Here is an 18018-nt window from a genome sequence, read left to right on the forward strand (position 1 = left end):
ATTTTTTTTTTTTTTTTTTTGGTAAAAAACTTAGCCCCTTGTGCTTGCAAGGTAGGCTGTGAAACCACTGAGCTAAATTCCCAGCCCAACGGCAAATTCTTAACATAAAAGCTGCTGGGTGGGAAGGTTTGAGAAAAATCTTACTTTTCATATATAAAGCACAGATAAACACTATCAGTAGTACTAAATTTTCATGAGACAGTGGAGAGATTAGGAAAAAAATATGCAAAAAGCTTTCTTCTGAAAGGTTATGGTTAAAAATGTGAAGAAGCACTGCTTTGCACAATCCTCAAAGCCTAGAGGCAGTAAATATTCTCATCGGGGCCAGGCATGGTGGTGCACACCTGTAATCCCAGCATTCAGGAGGCTGAGGCAGGAGGATCGCTGCAAATTTGAGGACAGCCTGGACTGCATAATGAGTTCAAGACCAGCCAGAACTATCACATAGTGAGACTCTTTCAAACTCTCCCCTCAAAATAAAAATTAAAAGACGGGCTGAGTATGTAATTAAGTGAGAAGGCACTGGATTCGATCCCTATTACTAGGGGGATTAAAAAAAGTCTCATCACACCCTTTTAATCTTTGGGAGAAATAGCATGTAAGGCAAATAAGATGGTATCTGGAGCTAGATAGAGCGGTCTGAGCGATTCCAACTTGTGTAGCATGGCTGTGGGTGAACAACAAGCCCGACGTCAGCAGCGCCCCCTTTCTGCATGAAGGAAGGAAAACAGTCCTTTCCTCTCGGAAGCTGAGACGCAAAACTCTACACCCACAGCGGAGGGGAAGAGCTTAACTCGTCCCCAGGGTCAGTGCGCGGTGGGCGGTTGCGGAAGAGCCCCAGGGAGGAGCCTGCGGGGCGCTCCAGGAGCCAGGCCGAGGGCACCCAGGCACCAAGCGACGGGAGGGGACGGGTTCCACTGATCGGCGGCCGGTTTCTTAAATGGGGGAAGCCGAGGGCACATCTGGATTAAAGCTGACATTAATTTAACAGTGCAGACTTTAACTTCTAAAGAACAGAAGCTTACTTGGCTGACAGCTCAGGAGGCCGGGGAAGTCCGCTGGGCGTCTGCTGAGGGCCTTCGCTTCCCACACCAGGACGGGCACGGCCTGGCGAGCTCCCCCTCCCCTCGCGAAGCCCGCAGTGTCCCGTGCGGCCGCCCTCAAGACCTCATCAGCTCCAACCCTCATCTGCCAGTGCAGCGTCTCTAAAGACTATGAACATTTCAGCTTGGGATTAAGTTCCCACACAGACTTCCGGGGGACGCGTTCACACCACGGCGCTGAGATCCCAAGCCAGGTGCCCCTAAAGGCGGTGACCCCGGCTACCCGGGGGACTGGAGCAGGGGATCACAAGTGGGAGGCCAGCCTGGGCTACTTAGCAAGAACCTGTCTCAAAATAAGAAAAAATGAAAAAGTGCTGGAGACGTAGCTCAGTCAAAAGCCCTAGTCCCGCAAAAGAACAGAAAATAATAAATGCATGCTGGGGAGGTAGCTCGGTGTTCCCAGGGTTCAAGCTTTACAGCAGGACCAAAGGAGACAGAGGACAGTCTGCCCCGTTGAGCACCAGAAACGTAGAATGTGCAACACCACTAAAGCTGCGCACCATCCCGAGCAGGGTCTGGTACCTCACTTTCCTCCTGCTCTCCACACCCGTGAGGGGCCTCACTGTCGCCACCTCATGGACAAGCATCACCCATCCACGGCTAACAAGCACCCAGCCTGGCCTTCTCAACCCTCCAGCCACCTCTGCCCTGAAGCCGTCTGTGCCCCAGCTGCCTCCTCACTGCCTGGCTGGGTGCACTAACAGGTGGGGCCCCAGCTGAGCTGGTGTGGTCCTGGGCGCAGAGGACACACCTGAGGACCACTGGCAAATGACATAAAAGGACAGCAGGAGGGGAAGCAGCGCGCTGTTGATTTTCCCGGAGAAGCTTGTCGTGGCTGGATTTCCTGATAGGAACTCGGCTGTTCCTGTTGGAGGAAGAGCTCGGGTCCCCGCTGTCACCAGGGATGGCTGCTGTTTTCTTCCCCGGAAGCTCTGGTCTTCACCTTTGTCTTGAGCGTCACTTCCGGGTCCAGGCCGGATTCCTCGGCCTGGTGGCACAGACTTCTCACCTCATCAGCACTGACTTTCCAGCTTCCACCACTGGCCTTTGGGCCTTCCCAGTGCAGATCTCGATACAGACGAGCACGAGACACTGCCCTGGGTTCTAGGCCTCCGGCTGGACTCAAGCAGGATGTTGCCGCGGGATCCAGGCCCTCACCTGGATTCTTCAGGTCTCTTGAACTCCTCTGCATTTGACTTTTTGGGTGAATATAAAAAATAATCCTGTAAGTTACATGTCCTGCAGTAAATCCATTCCCTTGCAAACCCTGACTACTGTAATGGGTGACAGAAAGACTGAGTTATGGCCCTTTTTTGAAGACTTTCCATACCCAGTGTGTGGTAAACTCTCAGTAAACACTGCTAACACAAGAGACTCATACTTAAACGAGATGGGAGCACACATATAAGAAAATCAGAAACACATAAAAGAAACAGGAATAGAAGGGAGCAAATGAATGGTGAAAAACCATGACTAGGACGGGCACGGTCAATAAAGGGCTACCTATCCTGTGGAAAAGATCCATTTCAAAATGAGATTGGACAGTCGGGAGGCTGAGACAGGAGGATTGCTGTGAGTTTGAGGCCAGCCTGGGTACACAGTGAATTCAAAATCAGCCTAAACTACAGAGGCAAGATCTCGGCTCAAAAAAACAGAAACAAAAGGGGTAGAGTTGACGAATAGCAACTGGGCAACAGTGAGAAAAAGGAAAGCAGCTGTATGTTAGAGATGCTAGACATTTCTTCCTGGAGCACGTAAGGCAGGAGGAGAGCCCTGAAGATGGGGACAGGTGACAAAGGCGCCGCTTTGGGAGGGGAAGATGGAGACAGGATCGCTGGCCTCAGCGGCAGGAAGGCAGGACCGCTGGCAGCCGAGCGTCCCTACCGACACGGTGGCGTCCGATCCCTCGGGCTGGAAGCTCCAGGAGACGGAGGTCAGCTTGCTCGTCGTGCTGCTGGACCTGAACGTGCATGTCAGCTTCCCCTGCGTCCCGTTGGTCACGAAGATCTCTTTCGGTGTGTACACCTCCAAGGCCGACACCTCAGCTGTCACAGGGAAGGGAAGGACAAGGATGGTGAGCAAGCAGGAATTAGTGTGAACCACGTTCATATTCATCAGGGAAGGCAGCACGGACGGCTACTGGGTACTCTTAGCAACCCGCTGCTACTCCACTGTACAATTCCACAGCGAAGGAGCCCCCACAGGGGTAACTACCGACAGTCAGGGGTTCTATTGCTTTGCATTTTTAGTAAAAAGATACTTTTCTGCTGGGCCTGGTGACACACACCTGTAATCACAGCACTCTTGGAGGCTGAGGCAGAAGGATCCCAAATCTGAGGCCAGCCTGGGCAATTTAGTGACTTAGCAAGTCTCTGTCTCAAAATTTTAAAGTAGCCAGAGATTTAGCTCAGTGGTGCCACGCCTGTCTGGCAAGTGCAAGGTCCTGAGTTCAATCCCAAACTCTGCCAAAAAACAAACAAACAAACAAACAAAAAAACCTGAAGGTCAAAATTTAAAATAGGCTCAGCGTGAAGGCCCTGGGGGTGGGGAATACAGCTATTTTTTCCTAGTTGACCTATACCTAATATTTGTGTGTTTTTTGTTTTTGTCTGACCTGGAACTCACTATGTAGCCCAGGCTGGTCTCGAACTCACAGCGATCCTCCTGCCTCGGCCTCCCGAGTGCTGGGATTACAGGCGTGCGCCACCACGCTTGGCTGCTTCTTAAATTAATAGACATTTTAAAAAGCAGTCTCAGGCCGGTAGAAACATTAAATGGAAAGCAGAGAGCTTCAGGACCCTCTCCCAGTTTCGGCTTTTCACACCTGGCGATAGTGTGGTACCGTTTGTCTCAACCGAGGAGGAAATACTGCGTGGACCAGAGTCCAGAGTTTACAATAGGGGCACGCTTTGCGTTGTCAAACCACGGCTTTGACAGACAGATGTAACAGCACCTACCACATCACACACGGCTGCCTGCCCACCCCCTGAGCCCCTGGCACCCCCGCCTCTTACTGTGTATTTCTGTCTTCGAAGCATTAGGGGCTGGAATCACACATTAGCAATCTTTTCAGGTTGGCTTCGCTCCCTTCGTGATATTCACTTAAGCTGCTTCTGTGTCTTTCTGGGGTGAGAAATCTCAATTCCTCTGTCTCTTTATTGTGTTGGGGATAGAACCCAGCGCCTTTGCACTGTGCTACATACACCCCCAGCCCTTTTTTATTCTGAGACAGTTTTTCACTAAGTTGCCAAATTGCTCAGACTGGGCTCAGATTTGGGATCCTTCTGCCTCAGCCTCCCAGGAATGCTGGAACGACAGGCATGCACCACCCCTGACCATAGCAACGGTCGTGCCTGGGTCCATTTCTTTTCCTTGATGAGTAATATCTAATTACATGGATGCACCACAGTTCGTTCACTCACCTACTAAAAGACTTTCTGGCCGCTTCCCTGATTGATGGATGGGTCCATTAATACGTGAGGGCACATTTTTATTTCTTTAAACAGTTCTCATACTGACGATATTCTGCAGATGCCCGTTAAATTTTTCTTACCTGCTTTTTTAAAGTAATTTAACTATTTAAATATATTCTTTCCTTTTAAGGCCATGCTTATAATCTCACGTATCCTTTTGCTATAAAGGACTCACGGGAAAATGCAAAGCACACTTGAGGAGTGAAATCTTCTGGCCAAGGTTGCCCCACACTGTACAGTACATGCAGGTTTGTACTCAAGGACGGGGGACCACAGCCGTCAGAAGCGTATTTCATCGGTCGAGTTTTCTCCGTGAGCCGAAGCCCAGGAAAGAGTAATTAAAGAATAATTAAAGTATCTGCCACTTGCAGTATACAAATAGCTTTTTAATTTTGGAGGGAAGATCTGCAATGAGAATCAACTGCAGGAATGCTTGTGGACTGCAGCTAAAAATAAGATGGTCTTCACTCAAAAGAGTCACTTCACGCTCAATAAAGATGCGAAAGAAAACTTATTTGGCCTAAAACTGTTAACTTGAAAACACCCATCTTCAAAATAAGATACACCTTGCGAAGTCATCTGGATAAGTATCTGCAGTGTTCCGATTGTTCTTAGACTGTAACTGAGGAGCAGGCGAAGGAAGGGCACTGTCACCAGGACTAAGGTCACTTTCAGAGCTGCCTTCTTGAGGCCCTGAGTGGACTCTGGGACAGCGAGCCCAGCACACTCCCTCTCTCCTCCAAATGTTTATTCTCCGGACACCAGGGGCACTTTGGGCTATTCTAAATGGCCTGACAGCCACAGTGCATCGAGCAGATTTTTTTCTGCTGAAGGAGGGTGGATTATTATTCTAAGGAACAATGGATTATTATTTGTGATCCAAACCTCAAAACAAACCCTTCTTTCAGGCCAGGAGCAAACAAAAGCGGTTCCCTGCTATTGTGGGAAGGCGGAGACGCAGCCCTCAGGCACTAGAGTTCAGAAAGAAGGGAAAAGCACTGGGCAGACCAGTTAACCACCAGCTTATTCCAGGAAGCGCGCTGGTTTGCTGAGTCAGTGGTGAGCTCCTGACTGGTTTTCTCCACCGCAGTGAGCACCAGGAGGAAAGGCAGTCTCTAAAGTCCACAAGTAAGTTTTTCAAGGGTTTTCCTAAACCAGATCCCTGTCTCAAGGCCTGGCTGCAAAGAGAGGCTGCCTTGAGGTGTTTATTGGAAAACAGAACTAAGTCAGGGGTGGGGGTTCCTGCCTGTAACCCTAGCACTCTGAGAGACTGAGGCAGGAAGATCTCAAACTGGAGCCCAGCAGGGGCCACTTACTAAGACCCTGCCTCTGTAGAACTAAAAGTTTTTAAAGGGCTGAAACGTAACTCAGTGTGAAGGGCCTGGGTCCAATTCCCAGGACTACAAAGGGAAAAAATTTTTTTAGAACTATGCCAAATGTTCAAGTTTACAGTGAAGAATTCTGAGCAAAATAACTAAGTCCCTAAATGGGTTTTAGGCGATCTATTTAGGATGGATTTGATTTAGTCACACCAAAGCTAGTTAATAAATAAATGGCTTCTACCTTTAAATATTCTATCACTACTTCGAAGTGTAGCTCTTGGATTATGAACTCTAATTCAGGAGTGCGAACTCCAGCACAAGACAGTCGGTTCCGGAAAAAGAAAGTGACTCTATTCACAGCAAATTAACTAACTTCCCCTATTCGAGGCTGTCTCCCCTTCTGGTTGTGAGTCTTGAGGATTCCTGTAGTCCCCGGTTCCTTGTTTACCCCGACCCGACCCTCGTTCCCACGTCATTCCTAGACCAGGCTCCTCCCTCAGGCACTGCGCACGCATTAGGGACGCGCCCGAAAACCCCATCTGCTGGGAACTGCGTGTTCTGGCACTGCAGGGCATCTAGCAGCATCTAGCAGCGTCCCGGCCCCGCCCGGCGGGCCAGGGGCAGCTGTGCCTCCAGGTGTGCCCAGCAGAGCTGCCCCAGACGCTGAATCAGCACCCGCGGCCTCACCACAGCCTCGGGCTGGCTCACTCGCCTCCCAGCTTCCCGGGGCCCTCCAGTCCCTGATTTTACTCCTCCATCAGGACCAGCAGTCTTTGTACAGCCCATCCTGCAAGTGTCCCTGTGCCCTACTGAGGGACACCACGGCCACTGGTCACTGCACACTCGCCCTTTTGTGGTCGCCAGCCCCCTGCCTCTCCCCTCCTGCACTCACCTGGCGAGCTCTTAAGATGCCCACAACCCTACCGGCTGGCTCACTTATAGTCACGGCTACTGACCTCACGGAAGTGTGTGTTGTGCGTGTGTGCAAGTGTGGATGCGGATCAACGCCAGCCTCGGGTGTGCAAAGCACACACTTCACCACTGAGCTACACTCCAGGGCCTCAAGGAGATGCTCGGTGCTTCCCAGCAGCCATCCTCATAGAGGGCTGTCCTACCATCTCCTCAGCCTCAAATCTCCACCTCCTCCAACTGCTCCTCAGCTTATGACAGAGCTGTTTCGATGAGAAATCCGAAGCAATCAGAAAACAACTTCCCCACATCCCAGACCACATCTCTCCCCAAGTCTGTACCAAGGTTCTGCCTGCAAAATGAGGTTGGGCAGAGGAGCCAAAGATAGGAAGAAAGACAGGAAAATAGTAGTTTTAGTTATACTTTTAAGGAGAAGGGCAGCTTCAGAGCACAAATGTGAGACCTGACTGAGCTAAAGCGACTCCTTGCTGGCCGGCTAATGACCGGAGACTGCTGTGCACCCCTCCCCTTATCAAACAACAGGTACCAAGGACACAACATTCAATTCTGGCCTTAACTTGTCGGGATGGAAAGCTGGGGTCAGCTCCCTCAAGGACCAATTATTGTTATATTGCTCGTCCTCATGTTTGGTTCCTGCATGGAAAAATGGAGATCAAAACTCATACATCAGAGAGCAACTGCTGCCCAACATCAGATGCGAATTATGGGGAATGATGAAAATTGGTATGAACAGAACAACGGGTAAGGAGATACCCCAAAAGCGAAGGGAGGAATGATAGAGAGAACTTTTGTAAATTGTAATGCAGAATGGCTTCTGCTGTCTCTAACAGCAGTTTGTTTGTTTAGCTCAAATCTAATAGGCACCGAAGACACTAATTGGTGAATGAGCCTTTGGCCTTACCCTGAGATAACGGGCACATCAAGGTCTTGAGCTCCGATGAGACTGGGGCCACCTGATTGTAAAAGTGTCTAAATGAAAGAACCATTCTTAACATTTGCTTTCCTGACCCTGAACACCCCCTTCCTATGGGCTAGGATAGATAGCTAGGCGAATCTTCAAGGTAAACTCCCCAACAGCAAAGAACTGTTACATCTGGATTGAAAGTTAACTGTCTTGTGACCATGATTTGTATATCTATAAATGAAATGTAACTACCTGAATGAGGTCATGGCTGTAAACCCTATAAAACCTATATACAATCCTATAATGGGGCTTCACTTCTCTTACAGAGTGGAGTCTACACGTGCGTAATAAACTTCTTTCAGTTTTTATCTGTGTCCAGGTACTTGGTGTTTTCTCACTGGCTTGGTACAACACAAAGGTACCCAAGGTCACAGTGCCTTTTTCCCTTTCAAGAGACTCCAAAAAAAGGTCCTATGTGGTGGAAAGATACAATAAGCCTGTGACCTGAGCTATACTTTTGCCTGTAAGCTGAGCCTGAACTTTTACTTCCAGTGACCTCCATCCTCCAGGAAGCAGCAGTCTTAAGTGGGCAACAGATCTCTAAACTTCAAAGGGTATGCATTCTAACCAGACGCCTAAATGGAAGGGGTAGCCTGATGGACAAGTGGAAATGCATATCCTAGATCCTCAATCCTGAGGACAACCCGGAACTGCATAAAAGCCCCCAACCCCAATCCACAGCTCCCCACTGTCCGGTCCACGAGCTGCCTCATCCCCTACCCTCTCCACCTCAAACACAGTGCAGCAGCCACTGAGGTGGCCTTGTCCTCTGCTGGCTGAGGTGACAGGTGTACCTAAGAACAGAGAACGCCACTGACAATAACTGGGGGATCGAGGAGACCGTGATGCGCTCAGAGACGAGGGAGGAGAAGTCAGCTGTCAGATGCACAGCAGACCCCAGGCAGAAGCTGCGGTGGGAAACCTCACTTAAACTGCCCACTGTTCCATGCGCACACACATCTAGAATCTTCGGGACTCCTGCACTGTGTGGCTTCCAACGCCTTCTCCTGCGTGATGAAGAGAAACCAGACGTCTGCCTCTTGGAGCACATCCCAGGCAGCCTGGCAGGGGATGAATTCACTGGTTTCTTAAACAATTGGGAATGGTTTGCTTGTCTAGCACCCCCACCACCTTTTTAAGTGACTAAGACTACCGTATTATGGAAACGCATAGTAAAATTATTGTGGATTCAGAAAGCTCAGCTTTTCAGACCCATACAAGGGAGTTTTTAGGGGCTCCCTCACATGGCTAAAAATGTAAAGGACACTGAAGCATACAGAAAGTATTGTTCTAATCTACATTCCATGGCACTAAGATTGGAATCCCAATCTGAATAAGACATTAAAAGGATTCTTCTTGGGGTGAGGGTTTACAATTATGACAGAGTGGCAAAAATGGCTGGGTAATGTATTAAAGCTTTTGCCCGAAAACTCATAGCTGGAAGAAGCAAGGTTTCCTGTTGACGTCTACGAAAACCAACCACCTTAGAAATAAAAACTTAGAAAGATATGCAGTAAAAAGATGAAGTGATATACAGATGTCTCCCTACCTCGCCAGCCCTGCGCTCTGAGCGAACACTCTTACACAAAAATGTCAACACGGTAATGGGACTGTGCTGGCTCTTGCCTGGGGAAGGTCGCACGGGGGCTGAAAACCCTGCAGGGTTGGGCCAGAGCTGAAAGGGCAGGAAAATAAACAAGGAAAACCAAAACAACCCATCCTCACTCTAGAGAATGGTTTCTAAAACGGACAATGTTGACCAAAGATACCAGTTAGCAGAGGAATGATACCAAAGCTCAAAACCGGAGAGGAGTTCAAATGCAAGATGCCTCAGTACCATCTGACCAAGGGTCATTTCTGCAACAGTCAAATGATACCCAGAACCTCATGCTCTGACTCTGAATGGAGAATCAGGGGATGTGGGGAAAAAAGAAGAAAATACAGAGCATGAAACCACATCCATCACAGCAAAGAAAAAAGCAAATTCAAGATTGGTTTGCTCAACAGGCCATTTGCTGACAGGATCTAGTTCAATGTTCTGAATTATTAAAGTAGCAGTCAGTGATGCATCCCAACTACATATCAGCATGAGCTTACTCGAGGGAAATCCAAACTCTCACACCACAAAACGCACAGACGCACACTGCAGTGGCATCGTCATGATCAAATAAACACTTCCACAGCCTAGCAGCGATCCTGGAAAGGTACTGGCTGAAGAAATTCCAGGCAGGTCACTGCTGGGTTTGTTTGTAGTATGCTGATTTGGAAAAACCTTGTCTTTCTAACAGATCTGGTTAAGGTTTTCTTTGAAACTGAAAGGGGGCTTTTGTTTTCCTTTGAAGCACTTTGAAGTCAGTACATTCTCCTGCTTAAAAGGGTACAATCAAACCATTCATTTATGAACAGTTTCCTGGCCCTTCTCCTGTTCTGTATTAGTAGATGGTGATACATAGTGTCTCCTAAGACAAGCGCAGATATGATCTTTTAAGACATACTATAAAAGAGAACAGAAGAGAACACTAAACACAAAATTTAGAGTAATGCATACTGCTAGAACAGGGTGGATGGGGCTACATGCGACAGGATAATGCCAGGGCAGGGTACTGAGTGCATGAATGCTCACACTCTAGGAGGCTGAGGCAGGAGGATCACAAGTTAAAGCCAGCACAGGCAACTTAACAATTTAATGAGATTCTGTCTCAGAATAAAAAATACAAAAAGGACTGAAGATGTAGCTCTGTGTGAAGGCCTTGCATTCAAGATCCAGTATCTAAATAAATAAATACATGCATAAATAGCCAGTAGCTAGCTCTGTAAACTGTGCTCCCCCTCCTATATTTTATTCTCCAGAACAAAAAAATGTTTTGTTTGTTTTGAAACATAATCTCTTAGGTGTGCACCACAAAAAATTTTTCAGGAAGATATCGACATTAATACAATGATTGAAAAAGACTCCTTCCACCTCTCTCTCTCTTGAATCCAGGTCCTTTATACTGAGCTACATTCCCAGCCTTTACCTTTATTATTTATTTTGAGACAAGGTCTCACTAGCTATGTTGCCCAGGCTGAGCTCAAACTTGGAATCCTCCTTACTCAGTTTCCTAGAGCGCTGGGATTACAGGCATGGATAGAGGACAGACAGAAGTAGTTCACAATATCCTAGGGCTGCTGAATGGAGTCAGAATAAAAAGGTTTGGAGCCAGTAGTGGTGGTGCAAGCCTATAATCCCAGCACTTGGGAGGCTGAGACAGGACGGTTGTGAGTTCATGGCCAGCCTGGGCTACACAGTGAGTTCAAGACCAGCCTGAACTACATAGTGAGACCTTGTCTCAAAAAAATAAAAACAAACAAAAAAAAGCAAAACAAAACAAAGAATAAAAAGGCTTGGGATCTGTAGGGTAGAAAAAAGAGGCCATACTTCCCGTCTGGTGAGCGTGGAATGTCAATAAGTTAAAATTTCCAAGCCTCTGCATTCTTCATCTGAAAAGATGCCTCGGGCCTCAGTCTCAAAGTGACTTCCTTCCCGCTTGGCCTCAAAGTCCCCACCCTGTGCTCACAGACATCCGTCCGGCGATCTGTGTTCCCTCACCCTATGCTGGACAATACCACGGCCCTCCCTCAGAGGGCAGGGGCTGCATCTGCCTGGCCCACCTGAGAGCCTGGCCACCCGACAAACGCCGGCTCTTTCTCAAAATGCTCCACCAACACTTGTTTGAGTGTTGGGGGAACATGAATGAATGAGGAAAACATCAAACTCGGATACGCTCAGCTCTAGAAAAGAATCACTTGTTCCACTCTACCTTGCAGGAGACTCACGGGTTTCTTCGAAGAGTTTTCTTCCTTTTCAGGCAAGAAAAATATCAAAGGAGATCTATCTTTTGAAATCTCAGCCATTAAAAAACAAAACTCCGTGTACTTTGAGTGACACACAGGATTACCAAACCCCTCCCGGAGTCCGTTCACTGCCCTCGCGACGGAGGTCCAGCTGGCCACATCTCTATGCTTAATCTTTCTTGCACCAACAAAGACCTCTCTGTCTCGGGAATGAGCAATGTCCGGGAGGTCCTGAATCAAGCCAGTCACTGAGCGAAGCAGTTGACTGAAGCCCTGGAGCTCCTCTCCTCCGCTATGCATGTACTGCTCGCCTCTCTCTCCCGCGACTGACTTCCGCTTCTCAATCAACCATTCATTCCTTCAAGCGCGTGCTGGGTCTCAGCCTCTGCCTAACACACGAACAGCCCAGGGGAGACGACAAACACCCTCAGTGCAGCAGCAGAGCCACTCCACAGGGTATCCTTCCCGGATGTCACAAGCAAGCAGGTGACACCAACGCCGGGGCTGCCCCGGCTGGCCAGAGTCGATCACTGCATCCAGCACCCAGATACTTTCTCAGCTCTCAGCCGGCAGACGAAAACCACCAACACCTGGTAAGAAATCGGACCGGTTTACTTCGGCCAGGTAACAGCAGACCACACTGCTTAACAGAAAGACCAGGGGAAACAGGTCTGGGGACAGACCTGACATACAGCACTCGCTCACGGTTTATACGCCCAGGGACCGAAATGTCACACTGAAGTTTCTTCAGGCAGAAGACCACTGTACCTTTAATCTCTCAACCCTCCATCCTAGAGGAGCTTTACGGTACATCAGAAGATATCAGAACCAAAATGTAACCAGAAAAGATCAATACAAAAGATATTATTGCAACACAAGAACCAGAGATTGCAGAGAAGATACCCAGTGGCGGTGAGGGTTTCCCTCACCTCTAAAATATGGCAAAAATTTAAGAAATTAAAAAAAAAAAACAACCAGTGGTTACTAAACCTACTGAAAAATGGTATGATACGTTACTCTAAAGTGGCAGATACACATGATACAGTTGTTCAAACCCAAAAGACGTGCAACACTAAGTACGAGGCGCCCTGCAAACGCTGGGGCTTTGGGAGCTAACACAGTTGTATCAAATACACCATCTGTGGGGACGCTGGCAACGCGCCAGCTGCGCCTGTGTAGGGCCAGGAGCTGTGTGGAAAATCTCCCTACCTTCCTCTCAACTTTTCTGTATACCTGCTCTTAAGAATGCGGTCTGCTTTTAAAAATACCTGGGCTGGGGACAGCTCAGCGGCACAGTGCTTGCCTCACAGGCACGAAGCCCTGGGTCTGCTCCCAGGGTGGGGCTGGAGAGCCTCAAATTGGCATTGGGTGTGGCCTGGGCCATCCTGGCACCCAGTGAGGTGCCGCACTGTGGCAGCCCGAAGCCGATGAGCCAGGCTTCGGGGGCACGTGACGCAGGGCAAGTTAGGGAAAGGTGTGTTCGCTGGAACAACAGATGTGAAGGGCACCTGTGCCTGATTTTTGCAACTGACCAGGGCAGTAGTCTACCATCTTAATCAGTGACACACCTGCAAAGCTTCAAGGCTTCCAGAGAAATAAATCGCAAAAAATCCAACGCATACTTTAGAAGACTGCACTAACATCCCGAGTTAACAGGAGTGGCCTCCAGCCCCGCATCGCGTGTTCTTTACAGCTCACCAAGCGGCTGGGTATACTGCCCAAAGTTTATATCATCACTCATTTTGATTTATACACAGAAGGACAACAAAGAGTAAAAGAATGCAGGCTACGAAGGCATGTGAACTGGGTAAGGCTCAGAATGTCAAGGAAAATTTTACAGCACCTGGTCCACCTAAATGTTCTGGGTATTTTCATATAACCAAATCTGCTTCCTGGCTCACTGTAAATGTTTAACAGAATAAAATGCCTGGGGAGGGCAGGGGTAAGGGGAAAAAATGAGAATCAAGACCTGTCATGTGGAGGTACAAGATCCCAAGGATGAATGTAACTGTACTGGATACCTAAAATGTACCAATAAACTTAATGAGGAAAAAAAAATCCCTGGCATTCGTAGGGTCATTCTCCACAGGAGACTAGATTTTGAAAAGCCTCTCAATTGTAAGAACTACCTAGAACCACCACGTCCGTCAAATGCTTAGAACTGGCTTTTGATGAAATTAACATGAAATTCTTTTCAAGCTACACTGACATTTCACCATATTTCCAAACCCAAATATTTATGTGTATTTTCATCCTGGGGGGTCTTAAAAGAAGCTCATCCACATAAGGTAAAGGGGTACAGAAGAGAGAGTAAAGAATTTCACTAGTGTTGGTATGAAACAGACTCTAAGCTAGATTACTAAATGAAAAAAGTAAAAGCAGACACACCATAAATAAAAATTAACTCAAGTGGATCACAGACTTGAATGAACACCTAAAACTATAAAACTGTTAGCAGAAAACACAGGAGATATTTTTTTCTGATCTTGTATAAGGTGATGATTTCTCAGCTATGACAACAAAAACATGAGCAACAAAAGAAAATAGGCAAATTGCACAATCAAAATAGATTTAAAAAATCAAAATTAAAAATGTGTGCTTCAAACAAAAAAGGGAGAAGACAACCTACAGAATGGGAGAAAATAATGGCAAATAGACTCTCTGGTACCTGGGTCCAAACTAGCACAATTTAAGAAAAAAAAACCTGATGAAGGTCCGGAAGTGGAAAGCCTGCCAGCTTTACGTATGGAAATATTTAGAGATAACATGTAGTTGGGTGTGGAGGCAAGCACTTATAATCTCAGGTACTCAGGAAGCTGAGACAGGCAGACCTCACGGTGGAGGATAGCCTGGCCAATTTAGTGAACTAAGAAAGGTTGGGGATGTAGCTCAGGGACAGAGCACTTGCCTAAGATATGTAAGGCCTTGGGTTCAATCTCAGTTCCGCAGAGGAAAAAAAAAAAAAGAACTGAAAAATATTTTGTAGTTTTTAGTATTTATAAGAGTAGAAGAAATTTTCAGACATAAAATACTGTACAGGCCAACAAGCAAATTAAAAAAAAAACAAAAAACAAAAAACCTTGGAGGCAGGACAAGTTTCACAATAGAGAATTTTTCTAGCTTTAGAAAACTGACAGGACACCCATACCCCACTCTATAACCGCCACAGCAGGGCAGAGTTCAGCATCCCACAATGAAACACAGTAATATTCTGGGGTGGAAAACTTCAGTCATGAACCAGGTAGACTCACTTCACACAGTCTCATTAGGTCAGACTGAACTTCACTGCCAAAAACTTTGTGTCAAACTTAGGAAGAAATGTTTGGTTTTCAGAAATGGTGGAACTGCAGATAAGCACAGCAGACTTCTAGTGTGAAACAAGGAGAAAGTGCCTTTCCTCAGCAGCTCTGGCTCGAAATCCCTATTGTTAAACATGATTACAAGCCAGCACCACCTCTGCTTATTACAGCACTCACTCGTTTCTCTTGGTACAAGGTAAAAAAAAAAAAAAAAAAATGTTCATTCCAGGTTCATCAGAGTCTCAAGCTTGAGATCCTCCTGCCTCAGCTTCCTGAGGGCCAGGATTATGGGTGTACACCAGAAAATCTGGCTTCAAATTGATCAAAGTTTGATTGGCTGGTTGCAACCTGAACTAAGAAAGCTGAAGTTGTGGACTTCATTCTATGGGGTATAACATTATCTACCAAAACTGATAAGATTAGCAAAGACATACTACATCTCTAACCTCAATCAGTTAATCTAAAGATTAGCTACAATGAATCACACTGCTAGAAAAGTACTCAAATTGACAACAATAGGTCAGGGCTGTCACACAGTATCACAGTTTCAAAAATTGTCCGGGGATTTAGCTTAGTGATGGTGCCTCCTGCCTCATAAGCGCAAGGACCCAAGTTTGATCCCCAGTACAAAAAGAAAGAAAGAAAGAAAGAAAAAAAAAACCTGCTACCACAGTTTCAAAAATGACTGAGTTGTAAGAGGAGGAAAAAAAAAAAAGACTCAATTACCTAATTATAATCAATGAAATCATCCTGGATAAAAGTCTGATGGGGCCAAAGGAAATTTACAAAAGGATTCAAAATTATAGCCATCTCATGCCTTTGAAAAGGTAATAAATACAAGAGTTTAAGGGCAAAAATTAAAGGTCCTGGGAGAAAAACTATAATTTCTCAATTCAGGCACTACGAATGGTTTCAAAATCAACTGACCTCTGCCCTCCTATTGCAGTCAAGATCCCAAGGACTTCTGGCCAGAATCCAGGACATCCTTAATGTCAAGCTCTTGGCAAAGTACGAGAGGAAAAGGAAAAAAAGGAGCATCACTCAAATAAATTCATGTACACTTCCTAAGTCACCAGCCTTGGGGACCACGAATCAGAGCCAAAGGATGCCTGAGCCCTCAGGGAGAAGCTTCTGGTTCTTCAAAATAATTAAATTCCCCTCGTGGGGGGCAAGTGAGAAAACTAATGCATGACAAACTCTAGGCCAGAGCACACCGTTTTATTCCCCCTTTTGAAATGGCATCACGGGTCCTCCCAAGGCGGAAGGTACGGGTGAGAGGCATGTCTCACAGGGAGAATTCAGATTCAACTTGAAATTCCCAGCCCCCAGTCAGCAGGCTCTTAGTGTCCCTGGAGGTGTACATCCCTGGAGGTGTACTGCATGGCTGAGCTAAGAGTTTCAGCAAGGGTGGAAAGAAACGCCAGAGAGATTTAGTCAGTAGACAAGCATTTATGAAACCGGGAGGAGGCGGCAATAATTCTGCAAAGCTGTGTTTCATTAATTAAGTCACACTCTAAACCCTCTAGAGACCCTATAATGTGTCTTTTTTACATTTCACAAATATTCTGTAATGGAAAGAAGCGTTCTCCATATTTTAAAAAAATTACTGCACAGTCGGGCGTGGTGGCGCATGTCTGTGATCCCAGCACTCTGGAGGCTGAGGCAGGAGGATCGCTGTGAGTTCAAGACCTAAAAAAAAAACCTGCTACCACAGTTTCAAAAATGACTGAGTTGTAAGAGGAGGAAAAAAAAAAAGACTCAATTACCTAATTATAATCAATGAAATCATCCTGGATAAAAGTCTGATGGGGCCAAAGGAAATTTACAAAAGGATTCAAAATTATAGCCATCTCATGCCTTTGAAAAGGTAATAAATACAAGAGTTTAAGGGCAAAAATTAAAGGTCCTGGGAGAAAAACTATAATTTCTCAATTCAGGCACTACGAATGGTTTCAAAATCAACTGACCTCTGCCCTCCTATTGCAGTCAAGATCCCAAGGACTTCTGGCCAGAATCCAGGACATCCTTAATGTCAAGCTCTTGGCAAAGTACGAGAGGAAAAGGAAAAAAAGGAGCATCACTCAAATAAATTCATGTACACTTCCTAAGTCACCAGCCTTGGGGACCACGAATCAGAGCCAAAGGATGCCTGAGCCCTCAGGGAGAAGCTTCTGGTTCTTCAAAATAATTAAATTCCCCTCGTGGGGGGCAAGTGAGAAAACTAATGCATGACAAACTCTAGGCCAGAGCACACCGTTTTATTCCCCCTTTTGAAATGGCATCACGGGTCCTCCCAAGGCGGAAGGTACGGGTGAGAGGCATGTCTCACAGGGAGAATTCAGATTCAACTTGAAATTCCCAGCCCCCAGTCAGCAGGCTCTTAGTGTCCCTGGCGGTGTACATCCCTGGAGGTGTACTGCATGGCTGAGCTAAGAGTTTCAGCAAGGGTGGAAAGAAACGCCAGAGAGATTTAGTCAGTAGACAAGCATTTATGAAACCGGGAGGAGGCGGCAATAATTCTGCAAAGCTGTGTTTCATTAATTAAGTCACACTCTAAACCCTCTAGAGACCCTATAATGTGTCTTTTTTACATTTCACAAATATTCTGTAATGGAAAGAAGCGTTCTCCATATTTTAAAAAAATTACTGCACAGTCGGGCGTGGTGGCGCATGTCTGTGATCCCAGCACTCTGGAGGCTGAGGCAGGAGGATCGCTGTGAGTTCAAGACCAGCCTGGGCTACATAGTGAGTTCCAGGTCAGTCTCAACTGCATAGTGAGACCCTATCTCAAAAAATAAACAAACAAACAAACAAACAAAAAACCCTGCAACATTTCACAGTGGGTGAATCATATTTTCTTCAAAGCAGAGACTCAGGGATGTGATCTACCGCTTGGTATGCCCTATATATTTGAGAACATCCGTCCTGTGTGACGTCTCCCACTAGAATCTAGGCTCCCCACAGTACTGGCCCATAAAACAGTGTCTGGTGCCCCTAGGCGTTCATTTAACTGAATACATAAATAATGAACTTATGAGAATAAATTTGCATGTATATGCAATTTATATATATATGCTGTCTTCCCCCCCCCCC

General features: G+C 46.7%; 1 protein-coding gene across 3 annotated transcripts in view; it reads right to left on the minus strand.

Annotated features, from left to right (window-relative positions):
- The window catches only part of Mpzl1 (myelin protein zero like 1), a 30663-nt gene extending 18962 nt beyond the window's left edge, over positions 1 to 11701 (minus strand). For all 3 annotated transcript variants that reach the window (XM_033765674.1, XM_033765673.1, XM_033765672.1), the window contains exons 1-2: positions 11593 to 11701; positions 2988 to 3148 (exon numbers count right to left, since the gene is read on the minus strand). In XM_033765674.1, the coding sequence (XP_033621565.1) occupies positions 2988 to 3148; positions 11593 to 11686 (255 nt within the window). In that variant the 5' untranslated portion in view covers positions 11687 to 11701. The remainder of the gene's footprint in view (positions 1 to 2987; positions 3149 to 11592) is intronic.
- Positions 11702 to 18018: the final 6317 nt, after the last annotated feature.

The sequence above is a fragment of the Fukomys damarensis genome, unplaced genomic scaffold (genome assembly GCF_012274545.1).
Source record: "Fukomys damarensis isolate Sample0158 unplaced genomic scaffold, DMR_v1.0_HiC HiC_scaffold_19, whole genome shotgun sequence".
NCBI classification, from domain to species: domain Eukaryota; kingdom Metazoa; phylum Chordata; class Mammalia; order Rodentia; family Bathyergidae; genus Fukomys; species Fukomys damarensis.